This window comes from Lachnellula hyalina, assembly GCF_007821495.1.
Source record: "Lachnellula hyalina strain CBS 185.66 chromosome Unknown contig00083, whole genome shotgun sequence".
Taxonomy (NCBI): Eukaryota; Fungi; Ascomycota; class Leotiomycetes; order Helotiales; family Lachnaceae; genus Lachnellula; species Lachnellula hyalina.
In genome coordinates this window covers 103,446-126,410 of record NW_022157197.1, presented here as the reverse complement: position 1 = coordinate 126,410, position 22,965 = coordinate 103,446, and the positions used below count along the sequence as shown (strand labels likewise).

Sequence of the window (22,965 nt, the reverse complement as noted above, 5' to 3'; positions counted from 1 at the left end):
TACAGTATCCACCACCGTTTTCAGACACTTTCTTCAGAGATGCGTAAGGAAGTTTCAAAACTTGTGATAATGATAAAGCCCAAGGAAATAATCGGGCTACTTTCAAAGTAGTCTTCTACTAGAAAGTTCTGGATTGTCCATCATTATAGTTATGTAATTACATTCTAATCTTCTCGCATGTTGTTGATATAGAGTGTTTGAGATGTGACAGTCAGAATATACGGTACCGGTATCGTGGGACTTAGCACCAACCCAGAGAATGCGGACAACACAGCTCAGCCTTAAGGAGTTTGAAACTTGAAACGTATACTAGCGTACTTACCGATTGCTCTCCACCGGCGGAACCTCTACTTGCACAAGTGAGTGGCTGTCTCGGCTGTGAGTAAGAGCTTTTGGTGCGAGCAGACCAATGAGCTTCTCCGACTTCAACGCCCCATTTGAAGCGATTCAAATCATACCTCCAAGTGGTATACGAAATATGGGAGCGCTGAAGGATCTGCCATGGCGTTCCGCATTGCGCATCTCGTATACATATAGTATTTACACACTAACCCAGAAACTCCAGAAACTCCAGGGGTAAAGTAAGCTCAGCTGACATGCACTCCGTGGGGCAAAGTTTCTTGGAAGACAAGGATGATTTAACCGTACATGTAAATAATTATGCGAGAGCTTATTGCATAATAATAGGTTTGGATATATAAACATGCCAAAATATCAGTTGTAACAAAGCTCCCATGGTGAACTAACCTCGATTCGGAAATTTATACGGTGCCATGACCTTGAATCCTACTTTGGGGGCTTAGAATTGTAAAGAGTTATCTTTAGAATAGTTCTTTACTACTCTACGTCAAAAGGCTTGCTAATCTTTATCTAAAACTGAAGTCAATTGAGAGTAGAGTCTCATAAATCCATTATATATGCCCTTCTCAAAAATTGCCGGAAAGACCAAGCCAATGCAAGTTAGAGGGTATCTTGTAGCGGGATAACTTGGTAAGGTTTCAAAATGCGGAGAAAGATCTGGTTCTTTAAGTGTCAGCGCATACAAAGGCACTACCCCACGGCTCCCGCAAGTTAGAAACAGTTCCAAATATAATAGCGAGTTTCGAGAAAAAGCAGTCGTAATCATTGCTTACACTTCGTAGTACCAGGCCTAACAGGCTCCATTTCTCTGAAAAAATATATGAAACAAGTCATCACAGGTAGAAAATGTGTTTGTTTAGAGATTGCTTCTCCTTCCGCTGACAATAATTACCGTTTTACGCCGTATAACTGGGGAGCGTTGAGCCATCCGCAGCGCTCCGCCTGTGTCCCGTCCCTTAGGTCAAAACATCCCGGTGACCCAATTCGCTCATTCTGGCTCTATTTTGGTCTGGCCAGAGGATACTAAAATGACATTCCTTCTTGGCTATATGAATTCCGCTTCGTCCATTTATCCTTTAGGAATGGTTTAAGGTATGTCTCAAAATGTTCAAAGAGGTTATTGTCTCGGGTGCGATCATCCTTGGATTTCTGTTCAATATCGCTTTCGTTGCCCACCCAAATACTGCTAGCTACACCATAGCGTTCATTATAAGTCTGGTCGGTCTGTCGCCCTTTGCGGTCTGGTGGAGATACCATGCGACGAAGAGAGCGTTGAGAGAAGCTGGGGCCGTGGAAGAGGACGAAGACATTCCACTGCGCTCATTGAGCGTCGGCCAGCTTTTGGGTCTTCACAGCGCTACGACGCCCGATCTTGATGTTGAGCAGGGGAAGGGCTGGAAAGCCATACCATCGGCCGAGGCTTCTGGAAGCGCTGGCGCAGAAGGTAGTGCGGATATGCTCCAGAATTCACCTGGTCAACCAGAATTGGAATCTTGAAAACGTCTTGCGGGTGACGGAATAAAGGTGAGATCCCAGTTGCCAAAGTAAGAATACGTCTACTAACTATTCACAAAGTTCGCACACGCTAAGTCATGACAACCAAGCCATGATGGTTGTGATACTAGCCTTCAATGCCAAAAGGGATTACAACCATCCATGCAAAATCCTTACCAGATCGACATGCCAATACCCACTTGTAAATAGACTGTAACCACAGTAGTCCTCTCAAGATCATCCCAAAAGATCGATGAGAGGTGTTGAGCATGGATTGGGTCGTCTCTTTTTGTTAAAAGAGATCTTGGCTAGCGTGTAACATTTTGGAATGTTCTGACCATGGAGTTCAGGAGTTGCGATGTTGCGGTTTTTGGGCGGGTTTGACAGATTTGCCTGCGCTGATTCGATTGGAAGTATCGAAACCGCAAGCGCCAGAATAGGGAGTCTCTTATTACCGCCTCGATATGCTCTCGTCGAGGCTTGAGCTTTCACCAGATAGCTTTGTTTGTCCTAGCCAGTGGCAAAGCGAAATGTATGGATATGGGAGTCGAACTTGATGTAGGAGCTGAAGGATGAAGCGGGCAGTTGCCTTTCTGTGTTCTAGGAGTTGTATTCCGCGTTCGCAGGTGAGAGGATTTTTGCTAAGATAAAAAATGATTAAAAATAAAATTGCAACTTTTCTCCAACCAAGAATAGGTCGCGACTGAGATGATGATGTATGCGCGACTGGGGATATACTGCACTGATTACTCGGGGGTAGAAGTGTCAAACTCAATGTCCCTGATCACTCCATTGTGGCGGATCATTTAAACTTGTCCGGTGATAGGTAAGCCGTAATTCAACTTGTTCCATTGTTCGTATAAGTTTTCGAACTTGGAGTCTATAGTCGTATGATTATCCTGGCAGACTTTCAGGAACCTTGAGGAAAGTCTACAACCCTTACTGATAACGGGTCGAAGAAAGGAGGCACAGTTGGAGTCTCTTGCATAGGGCATCTCACAAGGCTTTCTACTCCATCGGCCTGCGCCAACGCCAAGGCTGACAGACCGATTTGGTAATATGAGGCGACGGGGAAGGGCCAATGACTGAAAGAATCTCTGTTGGAGTGAGTTTTGCGCTGACGATCTCATATTGCATTATCCAAAAGAACCAAAGGAAACAAAGATATGGGAAGAAACATCCCACAAGACAATCATGTTGAGATATACACACCATAACACTTGTAGGAGAACCGGATTCCACCGTAGTACAGTACACGCAAATAAGGAAACAAATCACGCGAGCCTTATTATAGAAGGCCTAGAGTTATTATTTGCAAACCAGTTCCAGCGCTGGGGTGTCCTACATTGAACGTATGACGACGACGGCTATTAGATGGTTGCTGAACGAAGGATCCTGTACACAGTTGTTGTCGCGAAGAAACCCATTTCTCCGAGGGTTGGGTCACGTGTATACTCCTCATACGTATACTAAAAATTTAATTTAATCGGAAGGATTTGTTGCTTCCCTCTTAACCTGAAAATAGAGACATATATTCAGTCCTCTTGATGAAGAACAATTTGTCTCAAATACGGGCAAAGCACTCTTCATAATCACGTGCGGACAATCTACAGCTTCATTTGTCTAACAAGAAGATTCCTTTCCTTCTCTTCAACATATCTGCAATTCGGGGATATGAAAGAAGTAGACACCCATTCAAACATGCACAGTTGCATATAGTACATTTATCCCGGCAAAATCATGCCCACATTTACTTGAAAGCTACCTGAAGGTTGCCTAAAGAGTAGCCTTTGCCGCAATTGATTCTCATCCCCAAGTCATCTCCAAACACAAGCACCCCACCATCTTTTCATCTTCTCATAGACCAAGTTGGTCTCAGATAGCCTATTCGTTGACAACATGACACCCGTTACACCTCAAAATGAACCTATCCCAACATACCGTATCGATCTCTCACTCGCACCCTCCGAGCGCTACAAATCCATGGCTACAGATTTGGCACCCAAGATGCGGGCCATTACACCCCTCTTTGACGAGGTTCTTTCCACGTTCATCGTCTGGCGTCCTCTAAGACTTTTCGTTGAATTTTTAGCTTCCATCTTCCTTCGACGCGTGTATTCTTCTGAAGAAACAGCCGAGTTGAAAGGGATCTCGAGAACGAGTGGCGTGTCCCTGTATACTCTCGTGGCTTTGAATGTGCTTCTTGATAGCCTACTTGGGTGTACGAGCGGCGGTGTTTTGGTCAAGGGTGGTAGGAAGAGAATGCGGGGAGGACAAGGCCGTGGGCAGGAAAATGACAGGATGATGCATTTTCGCACGCTGGACTGGGAGATGGAGGGGTTGAGGAGTGTCATTGTTGTGTTGGAATTCCTCAGATCTGGATCCGAAGCCCCGGAAGAAGTTATTGCACGAACGATTACCTACGCTGGCTTTGTAGGTGTCTTGACTGGAGTCAGGTGAGCTGTCAGTCTCCCCCTTTCTTTCATGTGCTCATGTGACATTAGAAAGAATTTATCCCTATCGTTGAACTTCCGTCCGAATCACAATTGCTCAACTCGATCTCTTCGAATCCATCAAATCCTGGTCTTGTTCGGTTTCCGTCCTTCAATTGCCTCGATTCTTCGCTCCACTATCCTTCCAAGCTGGCCGGGACATGGCATTCCACCTCTTAGCGACTCAACACTGACTCTCTCCAGTCAGTGCACAGCTCCTTGCTATATGATCCTCAGTGATGCAATGAGGACAACAGTCATCGAAAAGGATATTTTGGATGCCAAGATCAGAACATCATCCTCGTTCGTCGTTCAAACGAACCACGACACTAGCCAGCACGGCAAGATTCCGGTACCAGACCTAGAGGCATGGGTTGAGGAAAGTGAAGAGCGAATGGGTTGTGTACAGAAAAAGTGGAATGCGCTGCAGCGGCGGCATGAGAGGAAGCAGGCTGCAGGTAAGACGGGTGAGGATGAGCAACCCATGGTAAGAGAAGAGACCCTGAAGGGCTGGGTACGGGCGTATCCGATTATGAATGAATGTTCGCACTTTGGCGCTATCATGGCGCCTGAGACTGGGACGATTCGGTTTCTAGAGCGAGGATCTGAGAAATTCTTCGAGGAGAGCGGAGAGAGCGAAGAGAATACATCCTAAATTTTAAAGCTCTTTGGGAAGTTAAATAACCAATTCAATTCTCCACATGAATGCGAACGAATCATGTCCAGCAACATCTCTCATTTCAATAGCCCCATAGTAAGTTACCTTAGCTTCTTGGACATTACAAGGGCGCGAGAAAATAGTAATTTAAAGGTGCCAGAATACACAATGCTTATATGAAACTCCCTTCCGCCATAAGTTGCAACCGCCTCCACCTCACAACGCCAAAAGCATATTTACCACCTCCTAAAACACCCCGACAATGCTCCCTCTAAACCTAATACTCCGATCCTATACCCGCCACATGCTTATTTATTATCGAATGCTAAACTTACAGTACTTACACGTTTTGACAAATATTGCTAACACAAGGATACGGATCGCAGCACCCATTATCGTCCGCACAACCCATTCCCGGTCTTCCTCCCCACGCGCAGCGTGCCGCATCCCCTGTTGCCATCGAAGTAGTAGTAATGCTACTTATGGCACCCTTGCAGTAGCCGTTGATGCATTGCCAGGAGCTGTTGCACGGTGTTGAGGGGAGGACGCAGTCCCAGCCGTAGCAGCCCCTGCTTGTATTAGTAAGGAGAGGAGAGGAGAGGCTATGCTTGGATGTGCGGTAGTGGGGAGAGGGCTGAGAGGCTTACCAATTGCAGGTGCTGCTTTGGAGGGTAGTTACTGGGACTTGTGGGGTTGTGGTTGTTGGGGACTGTGGCATTGGTGTTGGAGTTGGCGTTGATGGAGCTGGAGTTGGCGATGCTGCGGAGGATGGAGAAGATATCGATGATGGCAATGAGGATGAGGATAATGTGAGCGAAGATACTGCTTGGGGACTGGATGTGAATGAGGTCTGAGCTGCAGCTGTTGTGGTTGGAGGACTAGCGACTAGTGTGCTGCTTATGATATGTTGAGATCCATTGCTTGTACTCGTTGTGGTGACCGAGGTCGAGGTTTGATCAGATGAAATTAGTGTGTTATCTCTGGAAGATGAGCTGCTTGTTTGGACTGACGAACTTGCTGAAATATCCTTTGCTGAAAGCGAAGACTTTGAAGTAACAGGAAAGACGTGTGAGGCGTAAAGGACAGAGACCAAGGGAACTATAACAATGCAGAGAATTACAAATGTAAGAACACTGATACGTAAGACCCTCTTACTGCTGAAGGGCCGAATACACAGGTATCGGTGAAAGCGTTCATATTGCGTAGCTACCAACTTTTCCGATGCTTCCGGGGCAATATTCTCGAAATATCTCGATCTATTAGGTGGTGGGCATAGCCCAGGAAGTGTACGATGTATATTGGCTCTGCCTATATCGAGAGACGCAGTACGTGTGCAAGGAGCAGAATAATCGTCCGCAGTATCGCCAAAGGCCGATTCTAAACCGGAGAACCTGAAGTGTTTGAGGAAGAAGAATGCCTGTTTTATATTGGTGCGGCTGTTCTGCACTGTTCCGATGCCTCCCGCTGCTGAAATGATTGCCGCTTCGTCAGTGGCAGATGCGCCTGTTATTTGCTGGGTTCCGTTGTGCTGTCCATCTTCGGACGTATCGTCGAGATCGTGGCTGTGTGCGAGGCTTTCTGTGGGTGGAGGGGCGTCAGGGACTTCCATTACAATAATCTTTCGGTGGAATTTGAATAAATACAGTTCTTGGACTAAGTGACAGTGGACTGAATGTCACAAAACTTGAGATCCAAGATGAACGTAGGGAAATATAAAGTATGCCGAGTCCACCAAAAGTATAGGGGTGCCACAGCCCAAGACTCATATAAAGAACTAAAACGTGGTGTCGAGAGCCTCATCTGGCATGCTGAAGGAATGGGGTTCGTTACAGTCATCGGACTTGAGAGAAATCAAAAGATTAATCGTGGAGGGTGCTATACAACCATGCGGGGTAACGTTCAAAACTCAGGTCAAATCCTGAGGCTAATAAGGTTTCATTTCTAAGGGTATAACCTGCCGGATGATATGTTTTGGAGGAGGCTAGTACGTTTATTCTTCATCAAGGCAGTGCTCACAACCTTTGAGGCTGTCTTTAGATGCTTTAACTGGATGCCCGCATGTTGAATTGAGGCAATTCCCCTCCAGTCTCATAGTTGCCACCCAATATCTGTTTTATAGTGCCTAAAAATATAGAGAATGAGGCACTCAAGTAGCTCTTGGACCAGTAACCTTGTTGGTCTTAAATCCTGTGCATCCTGTGCATTTCAAGGTAGGTTGGACAAAAGCCCACATGCATCATCTAATGCAGTTGTATGCCAAGAGGTTTAGTCTTGTAGAGTTTTGAGGAACGAGAGCGAAAACAGAAACAAATAGGGGTGGGAAGGGGGGGAATAAATTTCCCCATCCGTGCAGTAAACTAAGCCCTAAGGCGGGAAAAAAAAGGTGAGGCAGAAAGCTGCAACAGCCACGCTATCAGCCCAACAGTGAAGGCCAATAAAGAGCAATTAATGTATGCAGTGCGACCCAGATAATCACAATCCAGTGTGCTCAGTATGTCTGCCTGGAATGATAGCAGGAAAATATCCCATTCGCCGATTTTGGCCGAGGAACCGATTGGGATGCGTGAAATACCAACTTCATATCATTCCTTCGCACCCCTACGCTGGGACGGTGACAACATATTGGAAGGATCTGATCACCCCCCTTCAGCATGTCTGGGATTGAGGCAATTGGGGTCCTTGCCTCCATCGGCCAGCTCCTCGAATTTGGCCTGAAGATTACCTCTCTAATCAACGATGTATATATTCGGGTCAAGGATGCACCGGAGAAAGTACTTCTTCACACTGCTCACATAAAACAACTAGTCGAAACAGCGTGTTTGATACAAGAAGAATCAGAGCTCCAGAACCCCATTGTGCAGTCACGTTCGAGCGACTCTCGAGGAGGCGGCAAAACTCCAACGCATTCTTGAGCGGATGGTTGTGGACTACACGGAAGGCTCAGGAAAGAAGAGACTCTGGAAAACTTTAGTAGGCCGTGAAGAAAGACACATGATAGCGTGCTTTGACAGATTGGAGAGAGAGAAGAGTGCACTTATTCTTTGCATCAGCTTCACACACACCGAAACTTTGGGCATCATTCGTGACAGTGTTGGGGAATTGATTCCTAGAATCAACTCGATGGATCAAGGTGTCAATGCAATCAATCGAAGATTTCGACGGGCTAATAAATATCGGTCTCATGGAGTAAGTGTGGACAAATGATGTTTCGGTCTGTTGCAATAGCTGACCTACTAGACGAAGAACGCTCTACTGCAGGAAGAACGTCGATTCGATTTCTTCACAGACGCAGAGGAGGGCAATGGATCGCTAGTAGTAAGAGAAATATCGAATGGTATATTTAGATCCTAAATCATAGGAATTCGGCTGATATTGATCCAAGATAACGCTGCAAGAAAAGGCTCACGAAAGGATGTAGTACCGCCTGTGGAATCAAGGGGAGTCGTAATAAATCCAGTGTCGAGAGGTGACGCGACAATTCTATGCGGAGACTTCCAGACCAGTGCAACAAGAAGTCTTCTCGTGAAAGATTCGGAGAGCAAGGACGATTCCCTCATGGTTGGAGGCCATTGGGGTGGTTCTGGAAATCATAAAAATGTGGCTCCTCGGGCTTCTGGGCGCTCGCTCATGGTCCTCGGAAATGTTGGAACTTCCTCAACAGTAGATGATATCTACAATACGCTACAGCAAAGTGACAGGCGATCTTGAATGGTTGAGCTGACCTGAAGGTGATGTCTGGCCCGGGACAAATGAAAACATGTAGCTGAAGAAAGAAAGGAAGAAAGTTTGTTCGGGTGCTTTTTGACTGCTCATCCTGCCGCTCAGTTTTGTGATTTGAAAAGAAGGTTTTCAACGACAAGGCATCAGATTACCGTCCTAGTGCCCACTTGAGCTGTCCGTTAATATGGTCATGTCCACGGAACAATGTTATACGGAAGCACCGAAAACTCCATCACTGTGGTACTGTAGGTTTGCGACGTGGCGCGTCGCGTCGGAAACATCACAACACGAGCTACGCCCTACGCCGCTCCTCCCTAAAAGGTGCCCCTACCCCTATCCTTACCCCTTTTGCACGCATGTAAAGTGCTGCGGCAACCACCCCAGTAGCTCCACTCCACCAGAGCCATCTTCTTCGCCCCCTTTTGCACTCGAGAATGAAAGTTGGGCAAATAGAACGACATATCTAGCCTAATGATTATTATTATTATTTTTCTCATTTATTGTGCTATACGAGTCAAAGACTATGTAACACATCTGGGTCCTCTCTGCCCAAGCCAGATACCCAATCTTCAGATAGTATATCCTCTAATTCACTAGAAAACTCCCCAAATATCAACAGCATAGAGCCCTACAGACTAGCCCAATGAACTTTACCTTCAAAAGCTGTCTTGAGTCATGCTTTCCATACCATCCGTTTTGGTATACACAAAGGTCGCAATGCTTTATCTTCTACACTTTTGAAACATAAAAGTTACGCAGAGATCTCACTCAACAGGCTCATTTTCTCTATCAGATTCTATACACTCTACACTCACTCACATATCGCATCTAGACGCCCTCACTTTTCACTATAATCCCCCTTCGCCCATTTCCTCAACACATTTTTCTTCACCTTTCCCGTACTAGTCTTCGGCAGCTCCTCTACAACCTCAACCTCCCTGGGAACCATAAACTTGCTGATCGAGCTCTCATGTTTCGCCCACTCGATTAAGTCTTCTCCCTTGAGGGACTTGCCGGACTGGACCGTGATGAAAGCTTTAGGCCGCTCGCCCCAGTGCGAATCGGCGACTGATACGACGCCGGCTTCGAGGACGTCGGGGTGTTGGACGAGCATGGATTCTAGGGCTACAGAGGATATGTTTTCTCCGCCTAGGAAAATGTTAGTATGTTTCTCCGGTACCTGAAAACAGGGGATTGAGAAGGGGGCAAACGAACCGGAGATGATAATGTCTTTCGCCCGGTCCAAAATCTGCGCACTCCCATCTTCATGCCAAACCGCCAGATCTCCACTATGCAGCGAACCGCCCGCAAACATCTTCCTCGTCGCCTCCTCGTCTTTCAAGTACTCCTTGGCGCATATATTACCGAAGAAGATAATCTCGCCGATCTCCTTGCCGTCTTTTTGCACATCAATCAATACTCCTTCCGGCTGATCAGGCTTCACGATCCGTATAGGAAGACCGGTGATGAAACCATGTCCTTGGCGTGCCATACGAGCATACTTTTCCCTGATAGGCAGTTCTTCCCACTCGGGCATATGGTATCCTTTCGTTATCGGGCCATATGTCTCTGTCAGTCCGTAGACATGGACTGGGAAGAGGTTCAGGTTGGTCATTTGCTCGAAGAGGTGGGCTGTTGGTGGGGAGGCGGCAACCGTTACGCGGACGGGCTTTTCGAGTTTTGAGGCTTCTTTGGAGGCACACAGGAGAGTGTTGACTGTTGGTGCTGCGTTGAAGTGCGTTATGTTTTCTTCTCTGAGGAGTTTCCATATTAGGGGGTAGTCGATTTTGCGGAGACAGTAGTGGGTTCCCCGAACTGCTGTTACTGCCCAAGGGAAAGCTGAAATGGATGTTAGCATATACGATTATTCACATCAGAGGAAGAAACGTAATTCGCGGCAGATGTAGTACGCAAAACCACTTGGTCGTGTTCCGAAATGCTGAGATAAAGCCAGTTTTAGATATAGGCCCTTCCACTGGCCCTGATATTTTGGGCAATCTACGAGTGGGGAAAAGTCTGCCTCCCCTTTTTCAACCATCAAGCTGTAAAAAACCACACAAATGGACTTACTCCATCCCATTGCATGAAACATGGGCAACGTCCATAGATACCCACATCGTCCCGTATGGTAGTTCAACCCGCTCTCAATCACATTCCCAAGAGCAGCAAGATACGCACCACGGTGCGTATAAACCACACCTTTTGGTTTAGCCGTAGTCCCACTGGTAAAAGGAATAGCAATAGTGTCATCTTCATCATCAGCCTGGGCGTTCAAACCCTCCCATCCTTTCGACCCGAGCTGGATATCGTAGTTCAGACCTTCCAAGACTGCTTCATCGAATGGGCCTGACAGCTGTCCTTCAGTGGCATCCGTGTCCGTGTCAATGATGAAAGGTATTGATGGGTTCTTTGACCGGAAATCATCGAGGAGATGAATGTATTCTTCATCGACGATTATTACCTCCACCTATTCAAATCATCAGCTTCTTTCGGTTCGCTTCGGTTCGCTTCAGATCAGGACCCCTCATATTCTTTTCGGAGTAGCCACTTGACACTTGACACTTGACACTTTTCCCCACATCCAAATGAAAGAACAGCAATACGCAAGCCACAACTCACCTCGGCAAATTCAAAAATATAAGTAACATCCTCCACCTTCAACCGATAATTAACAGCAACATTCACGCCGCCACTAGCCGCAATGCCAAAAATAGCCTCCAAGAATGCAGGCGTATTCGGTGCTAAAATTCCTACTCTCTTGAAACCATGCTTCTTCAAAAAGTACGCCAGACCACGTGACCGGTCGGCGAATTCGGCGTAGTCGCGCCGTAGGATCTTGTTGTTGGCTGTTACGTGGAAGATGGCGGGGGCCGAGGGCTCGATTGCTGCGGCACGCGGCAGGAAGGATGTAGGGGAGAGGGTGTGGATATGTGGTGGGTAGGAGGGGGAGGTGGAGGGGAGGAGGTGGGATGCCAGGGAGAGGAGACGGGCAGTTGGGGGTGACATGTTGAGGTTGTTCTGGGGGCTCAATTGAGAGTTGAGAGTGAAGATGTACGGAGTAGAGACGAGATCCGATGAGTGAGTGACAGTGTGGGGTAATACAGTAAGTACTACACCTCACCTCGGCATCGGCGAGTTTAAGATAGCTTCTTGTTTCAAACGGCGGGACTCGAAGCGTTTTAGAACGATGCAGTCTTGTCCTGTCTTGGCTTTTACTTGAGAGGTGCAGCCTCCTGCTTTTATATATATATACAGTGGGGGTCCGGCTATGTACTCGTAGTTAAAGATGAAGAGGAGATCTGATCTGATTCTGTTGTTGCCGGCTTCAGTTAGTGTTGTGTGGGGAAAGCAGCTAGAGCGGACCCGGTTCCTCTCCGCGGATGTGGAAACTGGCGAATAAGGCACCAAAACTCGCTTGTCTACAAGTATTCGCCATCCGGTTCCGGCATCTACGGTTATGCTACTCGGCACAAGGGATGGAGGGATATGTAAATATTAAGGATGAAGAGATACCTTTGTCACAGACTTGTTGGCATCGGGATGCTTGTTTGAATATCTGGAAAGGTAAGTCTGATCTTGATACTTGCAAGGCTGAATGAAGTAGTGTGGTGAAAGGGGCGTCGAGTTGATTTCATAGCTCGTGTATATGTCACTAAAAGGGGTGTGTGGGAAGACTCGAAACACGCTCTCTTTGAACGGTCTCTACGCGAGGACTATCTTTGGAGCAGATTTGCCGAGGAATATGAACCAGTCCTTCCATCGCTATACAGCGGAAATCCACCCAAGATATTAGTAGTTGGTCCAATCACATCAAGATCAGATGCTCAGCCACGCATTACTTTGTTCATATTGAGGCTTCATTCTCTATGAGCTGCTTGCAAGATGCACGCTTATACACAGCAGAGGCCCTTGGTCCATCAACGCTCTTTTTTTCGATGATAGCAATCCTCCAAACCGTGCATGTTGATGTAGAACCGGCTCTGAGATATCTTCCCGTGCGGGTCGAACAAAGCATTGACAAATTGTTGCGCAAAAAGGAAAAGAAAACAGCCCAGAGATTCCCAACCACCCAGACGTCCCGAAAATAAACTCCGATATGTCTAGTAGCCGTACTCAGCCAACTGCTTCTTGGTCGCATCGTCAACCTTCGCGCTCTTTGTGGCATCTGATAGTTGTCTTCGCGCAGCCTTCTTGCGTGCGTAGTATGCGGCACCCTTGACCTTTCGTCTCTCCTCAAGTCTGCAACACAATTAGCATCAATTCGCACATCTCAACTCCTTCCCGCTTATAACTGACCTCTCAACGACATCCTTGTACTTCCAGCCGACCTCGTGGCTCAATCTGCCGACAGTGCAGTACTTGCGGCCTGGCTTCAATCTCAACACTCTCAGGGCCTGGGGAACGACAACGCGCTTGGTTTTGTCGTATGGTGGTGGGACACCCTCGAAGACCTTGAGTCTCTCCATAGCAGCGGCACCACGGGCGGTCTTGTGAGGAATCATGCCACGGACGGTCTTGTAGAAGATTCTTGAAGGAGCGCGGAAATGGAAGGGACCTGTGAGAGGTCAGACATTATTCAAATTGCGTTGGCACCGCAGGCTCGCAGATTTTTGAGAGGACTATAGCTTACCTCCTCGGGTTGGGTTGTATCTAGTCATCTTCCTCAGGTAGGCGTGGTACTTTACTATAATGGAACCCAAGTCAGTTCTCATTCCAAATACGCCAATGCTGTCTTCTTCCTCCAATTCGATCACAGGTGTTGATTTAGGTGTATAACGTACGCTTCGCACGGAAGAACTCTCCAGAGATGTTGAGGGCTTCACATCGCACAACAACGATCTTCTGGCCTTCAAGGAGTTGCTTAGCCACGGTGCTGGCAAGGCGACCGAGCAAATGGCCCTTGCCATCGATGACGATCTACAAGAAACAGTCTGATCAGCTTCTATCGTCCAAATTGATATACCCACGATGCGAAAATACTCCACGAGTTGGATCATCGCAAGTTGGCGGATAGATTGCTTGGAGATGTATTTACCTGCTGCTCGAAACTGGACATGGTGTCTTCACGGCGAAATGAGAAGACAAATGTCGAAGGGGTTGGGATCCTCTACCGTCGTGTTGGTGGGTGGAGGCGTATTGTCGGTTTGGCGTTGTCTTCAAATTCTCAAGTTCGTGACAAAGTTGTGCGATTTGAAGCGAGGACTTTAGCGTTGATGCCTAGCTTAATGCCTGAGGCACTCAAGTTTCACGTGATTTGCGCACCTATCTTACTTGGAGACTTTAATTTCATTTTGCATGTGGATTATTCTTGCAGCATAGGTAGTACCTGTTTTTGGTTCATCAAGGTAATTAAAGTAAACGTGAAGCTATAATGCCTGGTGAGAGTTTGTATAATGAGCCTACGTAACTAAAGCTCCTCATAGATTAATTAATTGGTTTTGATATCAACCATGAAAGCTGAACGGCAACATTTCTTACGACGATTTAAAGATTAGACCTCGGGGAATTTTGAGGGCTTCTTTCTGATCTTTTTGCCTGTAGCCATTTTGCAACTAATTATTAATTTGAATGGGAATTTGTGGCCCGCCTACTCGCGTAAATCGATGAATTAATACTTCGTTTTATTGGGACATTAGAATGTAGCGCTTCGGCACTTAAGTAGATCTAAAATCGAATCACTGAAGTAGTGGGTGGTAAGAGGTTCAAGGAGTTCCTAAAGGAGATAAACACATGAACAAACCTCCCAATTCCTCTTCCTAACGACATCTGCAAAACGCCATGCTAGGACACCATCTAAAGGCTGCCAATCTGAAGGGAGGTTATCATACCATCCCTTATGCAATACAATCGACCCAACAACCCAAGAGAATTCGTTAAATACCCCAGTAACAGAGGCAACTTATTCCGCCGCCTTGGCGTCCAGTCCATTCAACACACCCTGCGTCTCCTTCACCAAAGCTCTCCTCTTTTCCCTAGCTTCGCTGTCGCCCTCCGTCTCCACAGCATCAAGCTTCAACAACACCTCATTCATAATTGTCTCCGTCAATTTCTTGTGCTCGAAATCTCTCTTCTTGGGATCAGATGGTGGTGCGGCGGTATATTGGACGCAAAGTGGTAGAATTTTGACGTGAAAATGTGAAGATATAGCCTGTAGCTTTGCAAGGGCTGTTTGTGGTGTTGCAGGAGCAGGAGATGCCGTTCCTAAATTCGTGGAACTGGGTCCATCTCCCGGTGACATATTTGGGTCACCCTTCTTTTTGCTCTTCTTCTTGCTCTTGCGAATTCGCTTCTTCTTGCCGCCTCCCTCGTGAACAGACTCACTCCCCTCATCGGAATCGTCTTCCACTTCTGGGGCATCGCCAACCATGCAGAGGATTTCGCTTTGATTCTTGAGATTGTAATCTCTGCAAGGTCTGTAATCATCCTTCAGGTTCTGGCCCTTGTACAGCAGCTTCAATTGCCTTCCATCCGGCAAGTCCATAACGGCGGCTGCCCGCTCCTTGATATCTCGAACCTGCAACTTTCCATCTCCAATGCTGTATGCAGGAAACTTTATGGGGTATATGACGCCCTTGTTCTTGATCAACAGAACATCCTCCTCTGGGGACATTGACGGTGGCTGCTGGGCTCGGTGAGGATCGTATGACGCACCCGGACGCTGCAGATCCTCGGATGTGATATAAGAGAAGTCATCGTCCGTGACGTTAGGAGGGTATGCTCTGCTTCCAAAGGGAGATAATCGATGACCTTGCCCACCCCAGAAAGAGCGGCCCCAGCTACTCATTGAAATCGCTGCAGTGGTAAGAACGAGAACGATACTACCCGCAATCGCTGTTGGTGGAAGGCTGTCGAGATGCGTATATTTGGCAGCACTAGCAATGTAGTTCTGCGTGGAGGGGGGAAGCTGCGAGTAGGCGGCGGAAAGGCGTTCAAGGGAGATATCGACGTATGTCTGAAGAGGGTCAGGAAGGCGGTGGATGAATGAAGACAGGGTGGCACCTTGCGATGCCACTGCGCTGGAAGCCACCTTGCCTAATATCCTTATAGCCCTGCTGCAGGACTTATCTGTGCCTTAGTTGCGTGGTGTTGTAAGAGGAATGACTGTGCAGACTGACTTGGAGAGCGATTGATTAAATGGGCTGTTGGTTTTCTGACCAAAATAATGGCACCGGGCTGCACTGGGTTTAACGCTAAGCGCGGCGCGTCTCGGATGACCAGATCAGATACCTATTGTACATTGTAGAATTTTAGATTATGAATTATCCAATAAAATCAATAAAATCGTCTTGAAGTATGAAACCTCTATATGTTATGCACAGCCGGAATGATCTGGACTTTTGTTGGCTATTCAATATTCCAGATGCTGACTACGATCTTGGGTCGACTCTGGAGTAGGGCTTTGCTTAGTCATCAGGAGCTAAGAAGGGGCTAAAAGGTTAAAGCCTAGGTACCTAGCCCTAACCGTCCCGTAGACAAAAGAAGACGAACTCTTCCCGGCACAGGAATGTTTTCTGCTAGATCTTCTCCAGCCGGACTATGGCTTTGCGCTCTTCTACTTCTTGTAAACTTCTTGCACTCTTCAATGCTTATATAAACAACCCGTTTTCGTTCGTTTAGCCATTTGTACTTCCGATTTCGCACGAAACCTCGACTTGGTGGACCATTAGTCGCCAGCAGCCTTGGTCATCTAGAATCGGAGGCTCTTTCTACAGGCTTTGGACATCATCTCTGAGATGGAACATGTTTTGGGATCTTCCAGATGTGTGACCAATCCGGCGTGGCGACGACCGATAATTTGCCTTTATCCCTTTTTTCTTAAACTATTCTTTATTTTCTCGTTGTGGTATGCGGAGTAATCTACGCTCGTAAGATGCTGTTTGTGGTCCCTTATAATTGGCATGTAGATTTGTCTCTCGCGTCCACAGTGAGGACCGGTTCGCGATTTCACAAGGGGGTAGGCAAGGTGGGATCTAATGAGTGTTCTGCCAGAGCAGAAGCATACGAATGTACGAACCTGCCTCGTAGGAAAATTGCCATTCCAGGAAATTCGGAATAACCGTATACGCTTTCCCACGGGTATGTGCCAGAAGTACTGAGTGGATATCATATTGGCGGTTATAATAACGTTTTATCGATTGAAGCGGAGTAGAAGATATCCGAGGCTCAATCAGTTTACGAGTAGACGTGCCTAGATAGATTATACAATGAGAAAGCAATTGAAAGGGCATACGAAGATAAAAGATACTTTGGTCATTCTTCCAATCATCATCTCGCTATTTCCCGACGGGATTCCGCAGGCATTACTTACAATATCTAGTCTACGGCAAACAATCAGAGAAATGTCAATGGAATGCCTTTTGAGAGTAGGTGCCTAGGTTACTTATAAGGTACAAGTACGGTACGGTATGTTTATCGATCGTGATATAGCCGTCGACGTCCCGCGCCCGCGTTCGAGATCTTATCGCCATGCACAAGCTTACACATCTACCCCGCCGCCACCTGACCTTATTAGTCTCCTCTGTGGCCTTTTACAGATTCTCGGCCCTGTATTGCGTCATTTGAGGGTCCGCAATAAGACTGTTTGACCACGATTCCTAATCATTCCAAATTTCCAAACATCACGACTCCAATATCAACATTATAAAACACCACCCTTCCTTCGCCTTCTCCCAGCCACCTACACAATCGTTGCCCATCATTTCGTTCCTACGCAGATTCTTCTCGTCGTCCGTCAGCCCCATCAATATGTCTGCCGCCAAGACCAAAGCCCAAAACATCATTGATGAGAATGCTGTCGGTATGTAGCTGTAACATTCCAGCCTCCCTGGACAAGTCGCTAACACATCTATCTCTAGCCGTCTTCAGCAAATCTTACTGCCCGTATTGCAAGGCCACCAAGACTCTCTTGAGCGACCTTGGCGCAAACTACTACACTATTGAACTTGATCAAGTTGGTATGTAACACCCGTCCGGATAGGAGTGAGATAGATGCTAATGCGCTTGATAGATGATGGCTCTGATCTCCAAGCTGCGTTGAAGGATATCAATGGCCAGACCTCCGTTCCCAACATCTATATCAACAAGAAGCACATTGGTGGCAACTCGGATCTCCAGGCCATCAAGGGTAAGCTGCCCACGCTGTTGAAGGAGGCTGGTGCTGTGTAAAGCACGGAAGAGGGGAACAAGACTTGAAGGGGGGGGTTTGAACTAGACAATTACTGAGATAATGATACTTCACGAATCAATTCGGATTTGATACAAATAAGCGGGCTTTGGGTGATTTTAATAAAGTACAAATATCATACAACTTGAGTTGCCACGGTTCCCACTGGACGCTCGACAAACTGCATAACCCCATCGATGATAGATTTCCGAGCCCCTTCACTAGCAACGGTTTTGCCGCCAAGGTAGTTCAACCATAGACCTCTTGATATCCTCTCATCAAGAACCTGTCCCAGTCTTTGAGCCCCGTTCTTCCCGTCATCATACCATGCGGCGAACTTTCCCTCCTTGTCTCGGCTTAGCAACAGCTCCTTTCCCTTGGGGACGCTGCCTCTATTGAACAACATCTTGAATTCACTGAGGGAAGCGCCGAACTGCTCATCCCCAAATTCCTCCTTGTCAGCCTGCGCTCTGGCAGTCAGGGATCTAACCCATGCATCTCTTAAATGATGGAAGTCCGTATTCCGCGTTGGTACAATCCTGACCAAAGTCTTCGCGCCACTCTTCTTCAGCACATCACTCCAAATTTCCACGCTCGCTTGGGGGTCATAAAGCTTCGCCTTTAGCTCGTCCTTTTCGCCTGCAACGAGGGTCGAAGCCGAAGGGGCGATCTTCTTGATGAGAGCTTCTTGCAAGGCCGCAATGTCGTCGGTCGCAACATACATTCCAACAACATATACTTGGATGCCCAAGAAGCTGACCGTCCGGATACCCAATCCCATCAATTGGTACTCGACCAACCGATCATCGTTCTGCCCGGGCCCAATGCCGTTATCCACGCCCTCTCTCTCGTCGTCGTAGAAATCCAATACCCTGGGGAACGTGGGCACGGTGCTGGTACCAGTCGCAACAACGTCTGGCACTTCCTCCGGCTCCTCGCCCAACTTCTGTATGACAATCTTTCGCTCCCGACCCAACACTACCATGGGATCATCAGGCCGTCTTCCTGAATCAGCCTGCGCCGGTTTGTTCGAAGGAGGGAGTTCGATGGAAGTGGCAGTGAACCATATCGCAATCATGCCCAGGACGAAACCCGCACCCGAGTAGTATGACCGTCGCTTGTAGTACTCTCGGCGCTCATGTTCGAGTCTGTGCATAGAAATAGGATCGAGCCGTTCATATTCGTTTTTGTTTGGAGGCGGTTTGGAGGCCAAGGTGCGGCATGGGATGGAGAATTGAGATCCGGGTCGGAGTGAATGCGGTTTTATGAGACGTCGAGGAAGGAGGCGTAGTACGCGCGCTGAGGGTGTATGGAGAGGCATTTTTGGTTTGTGTAGTTCTGTCTCCGGATCGAATTTAAGAACGAAGCTCCAAGGCCAAGAACTGGATGGTGGGCTGATGTCAATGTCGGATCACAAAATCTGGGGAAGCCTGCCGAGCTTGGAACGACATCTGCTAGCTAAATGTCTTGTCGTGCACCCTTAATGCGTCAAAATATTTTAGAACCCTAAATGTAGCTTGGACCTTAGGATTACTCTTCTCAATATCACACAGCACAGTGCGAAGTCGATGCTCTAAAGATTCTCTCAACATGACTTCAATAAGCTGCGGCAATGCTTCATTGATTCAAGAAAGTCTATCAAGAAGTCGCTCATAGGCAAGGCAAGTAGTCTGATTCCTAAGTTAGCTTGTCTTTCTCCATTTTCCGTCAAGTAGTTCACTCTTAACGCTATTCGCCAAGATGTTGTTATGATCTATATACATGCTACTCTTCCACACATTACAGCAGTCACTCATTCTCATCACACACAATTCTATAAACTCCAACACCACTAAAGTAATACGCAAAATGAGGAGTTCCCGAGCACACAAGCCGAAATCACATAATTGAAGAGGCCCAGGAGACAAACCGCCCTCAGACGCTTATTACGAATCTGCCAAAGCTGGCACGCATGCTAGTCTACGAAGTATAAATATATGATCTGGTACAGTATAAACACGCCAGCCGTATCCCAAGCACCTTCAGTCATTAAGTGAAATTTGAACAATGTCAATTTATGACACAGTTCGTACTGCAATAATGAAGTCTTTTATGATTCCCGCAATAAATCCTATCCAGAAATCGGCTGGATTGTTGGCTTTGACGAGTGAGACCTAAATATAAAAAATGGTTTATTACATAATTTGCTAAAATAGTCAGCGCGTTTTATTACTACTTGTGCTTTAGATTGGCTTGGTGTCGACCATGGCTGTTGGTATTAGTGAGGACTTGGAATGGTATATACCTTGATGGCTTTATATTTTTGCCGGCCCTTTATACAATGAAATCCGAGTAGAAACTGTATATGCTTATTACAAATCACTCAGTATTATACGACGTAGAGTCCTCCAGAGTGGTGTGAGACCCCGAAATTCCCCGGTCGCAGCGAGATATCAGATACAGTGCAGTATTGTGACTTTAGATTCAAAAACACAACCAGTCACTCAATACATGATTCCAATAACATCAAGACAGTCTCTTATCAACTTATAACATAATAATCACGTGGAGTGGGAAATACTTCAGATCAGGACTAACCTACTTAAGCGACCCAACAACGGATCCTTGCTCATTGAGCGCATGGCACAGCCAGCTCAAACATCCATCTTCATGATCACCAAGCAATACACGCCCCCCATCCGCAATCACATCTTTACCACCCTGATGCCATTCTATTTACGCAAGCCCGGAGACATCATTCCTTACCAACACCCGGTCCCGAAATCTCCTTGAATGGGATCTGCGGACCTTTCCTAGCGCGAGGCTGACCCACGCAGTATTCCCCCTCAGAGTCGTGGTTTCCTAGCAGTTACGAAGAACGCACCTACCGCATCCAACACATCTTCCTCTCACAGAGTGATCAAACTCGCCTGGCTACTGCTACCCCCCCAGATATCTTTGCGTTGAACCGCCATGAGGGGCCTAGTTCCAAGAATGGCCGCCATCAGTACTGCTAACGCGCCTTATCGCGCCAGTCCGGACCCAGAGGGAGACTCACAATCGTCGTCGAGCAATTCTCCGGCTCGTCAGGACTATGAAGAGTCCGACTTCTACACTGGCAACAACGATTCCCAGTCATCAATCGGTGTGCCCACCTTCCAGGATATGGCCGTTTCGAGAGAAGTCTGCGAACCCCCCGCGAATAGATTACCACCCGAAGTCCTTATTAGCATACTCTCCAAACTCAGCGCCCCATTAGATCTGCTGAACTGTATGTCCGTTTCCAAAGCCTGGGCACGAAATAGCGTTGATCTACTCTGGCACCGCCCAGCATGTACGAACTGGAACAAGCACGGCTTTATTTGCAGAACCCTTTCTAGCCCGAACCCTTACTTCGCCTACCGAGACTTCATAAAGCGGCTTAATCTGGCGACTCTGGCAGACACTGTCAATGATGGCAGCGTTATCCCTCTTTCTGTTTGTACAAGGATTGAGCGTCTGACTTTGACAAGCTGCAAAGGCATTACGGACTCTGGGCTTATTGGCCTCCTGACAGACAGCAGTCATTTGCTTGCTTTAGATATATCTGGGGATAAACAAATCACAGCCGCTTCGATGATTGTTCTAGCAGAAAATTGCCCGCGGCTGCAAGGTCTCAACATTTCGAGCTGTGAAAATATCTCGAACGAGGCTATGATAGCTGTTGCTGAGAACTGCAGGTACATCAAGAGGGTAAGCTACATCACCAACACCTGCTACCGCCAGTATACTGACTATATTCAGCTCAAACTCAACAATTGCAAACAGCTTGATGACTCCTCAATCCTCGCCTTTGCCAAAAACTGCCGCAACATACTCGAGATCGACTTACATCAGTGCCAAATGATCAGGGATCAGCCGGTGACTGAATTGCTCGTCAACGGCTTGACATTACGGGAGCTTCGTCTTGCAAATTGCGATTTGATTACTGATGCTGCCTTCCTCAATCTCCCCCTTCATCAGACATACGAACACCTGCGGATATTGGACCTCACGAGCTGTTCGCGCCTTACGGACAGGGCTATCGAGATGATCATTGATGTTGCCCCCCGGTTGAGAAATTTGGTTTTTGCAAAGTGCAAAAACCTTACAGACGTTGCTGTTAATGCTATCAGCAAGCTTGGCAAGAACCTTCATTATCTTCACCTTGGACACTGTGGCCAAATCACCGATGATGCTGTCATCAAGCTGGTTGCGTCCTGCAATAGGATCCGGTATATCGATTTGGGATGCTGTACCCATCTCACTGATCGCTCTGTCACCAAACTGGCATCTCTGCCAAAACTTCGCCGTATTGGACTTGTCAAATGCTCTCAAATCACCGATGCTAGTGTGTATGCTTTAGCACAGAGCCGTGCGCGAGCCCATGACCAGAACGTCAGACCTGGTGATCGCTTTCCACACCACCCTGTCAGTAGTCTGGAGCGAGTACATCTCAGTTACTGCACAAACTTGACTCTCGATGTAAGAGAACCTACTCCTCAACCAGATGGAAGCTAATCAATTCTCTCTAGAGCATTGTCATACTCCTCAATAACTGCCTGAAGCTCACACATCTGAGTTTGACTGGTGTGGTGGCCTTCCTTCGCCCTGATTTAGAACCCTACTGCCGCGAAGCCCCTGCAGGTATATATCCTCCATTTGACTGCTGTTATATTGCGCTGTACTAACTCCAATGTGTAGAATTTACCGAACACCAGCGGAACGTATTCTGTGTATTCTCTGGCGTTGGTGTGACCGGGTTGCGTCGCCACCTGAATAGCATTCCAAACGCTCTGGGAGATATGGATGACGACCAAACAATGACGGGTATGATGGGTGCCGCAGCTCTGAATGCCGCAGACGAAGAAGATGGCGATGCAGATGGAGACGAGGAATTGGAAGATGGCGACAACACCGGGCCATTCGGAGGCATGGCCACTTGAAGTGGCCCCGCAACCGATCGGCAACCCATAGCGAGATTATAATCTAGAAGTCAGCTAGCTGTTTTACACCTGTGTAGGACTTATTTTTGACGGAAACATACCCTTGAATGCACTTTCAAGGATGGCCTGCAGTGT

General features: G+C 47.3%; 8 protein-coding genes across 8 annotated transcripts; 4 read left to right on the top strand and 4 right to left on the bottom strand.

Moving 5' to 3' along the window:
• Window positions 1–1,464: 1,464 nt before the first annotated feature.
• Window positions 1,465–1,857, top strand: LHYA1_G005683 (uncharacterized protein; the record flags this gene model as incomplete). The annotated part of the gene is made up of 1 exon (XM_031150627.1): window positions 1,465–1,857. One exon carries the CDS (start codon window positions 1,465–1,467, stop codon window positions 1,855–1,857), a length of 393 nt encoding a protein of 130 aa, XP_031004678.1.
• A 1,896-nt stretch (window positions 1,858–3,753) lies between these two features.
• ASAH1 (Acid ceramidase) lies at window positions 3,754–5,001 on the top strand (the record flags this gene model as incomplete). Its single annotated transcript, XM_031150626.1, has 2 exons — window positions 3,754–4,310; window positions 4,359–5,001. The coding sequence occupies 2 exons, from the start codon at window positions 3,754–3,756 to the stop codon at window positions 4,999–5,001; spliced, it is 1,200 nt and encodes a 399-aa protein (XP_031004679.1).
• A 4,561-nt stretch (window positions 5,002–9,562) lies between these two features.
• AAE7 (Acetate/butyrate--CoA ligase AAE7, peroxisomal) lies at window positions 9,563–11,730 on the bottom strand (the record flags this gene model as incomplete). The annotated part of the gene is made up of 4 exons (XM_031150625.1): window positions 9,563–9,873; window positions 9,940–10,563; window positions 10,795–11,191; window positions 11,344–11,730. The coding sequence occupies 4 exons, from the start codon at window positions 11,728–11,730 to the stop codon at window positions 9,563–9,565; spliced, it is 1,719 nt and encodes a 572-aa protein (XP_031004676.1).
• Window positions 11,731–12,824: 1,094 nt separating this feature from the next.
• Window positions 12,825–13,780, bottom strand: crp-46 (60S ribosomal protein; the record flags this gene model as incomplete). The annotated part of the gene is made up of 5 exons (XM_031150624.1): window positions 12,825–12,963; window positions 13,021–13,279; window positions 13,355–13,408; window positions 13,506–13,641; window positions 13,760–13,780. 5 exons carry the CDS (start codon window positions 13,778–13,780, stop codon window positions 12,825–12,827), a joined length of 609 nt encoding a protein of 202 aa, XP_031004677.1.
• An 843-nt stretch (window positions 13,781–14,623) lies between these two features.
• On the bottom strand, window positions 14,624–15,962 carry LHYA1_G005679 (uncharacterized protein; the record flags this gene model as incomplete). Its single annotated transcript, XM_031150623.1, has 2 exons — window positions 14,624–15,776; window positions 15,952–15,962. 2 exons carry the CDS (start codon window positions 15,960–15,962, stop codon window positions 14,624–14,626), a joined length of 1,164 nt encoding a protein of 387 aa, XP_031004654.1.
• Window positions 15,963–17,469: 1,507 nt separating this feature from the next.
• GLRX (Glutaredoxin) lies at window positions 17,470–17,889 on the top strand (the record flags this gene model as incomplete). Its single annotated transcript, XM_031150622.1, has 3 exons — window positions 17,470–17,521; window positions 17,580–17,678; window positions 17,732–17,889. 3 exons carry the CDS (start codon window positions 17,470–17,472, stop codon window positions 17,887–17,889), a joined length of 309 nt encoding a protein of 102 aa, XP_031004653.1.
• A 134-nt stretch (window positions 17,890–18,023) lies between these two features.
• Window positions 18,024–19,208, bottom strand: AIM18 (Altered inheritance of mitochondria protein, mitochondrial; the record flags this gene model as incomplete). Its single annotated transcript, XM_031150621.1, has 1 exon — window positions 18,024–19,208. One exon carries the CDS (start codon window positions 19,206–19,208, stop codon window positions 18,024–18,026), a length of 1,185 nt encoding a protein of 394 aa, XP_031004662.1.
• Window positions 19,209–20,839: 1,631 nt separating this feature from the next.
• Window positions 20,840–22,830, top strand: grrA (SCF E3 ubiquitin ligase complex F-box protein grrA; the record flags this gene model as incomplete). Its single annotated transcript, XM_031150620.1, has 4 exons — window positions 20,840–21,598; window positions 21,650–22,369; window positions 22,420–22,531; window positions 22,589–22,830. 4 exons carry the CDS (start codon window positions 20,840–20,842, stop codon window positions 22,828–22,830), a joined length of 1,833 nt encoding a protein of 610 aa, XP_031004661.1.
• Window positions 22,831–22,965: the final 135 nt, after the last annotated feature.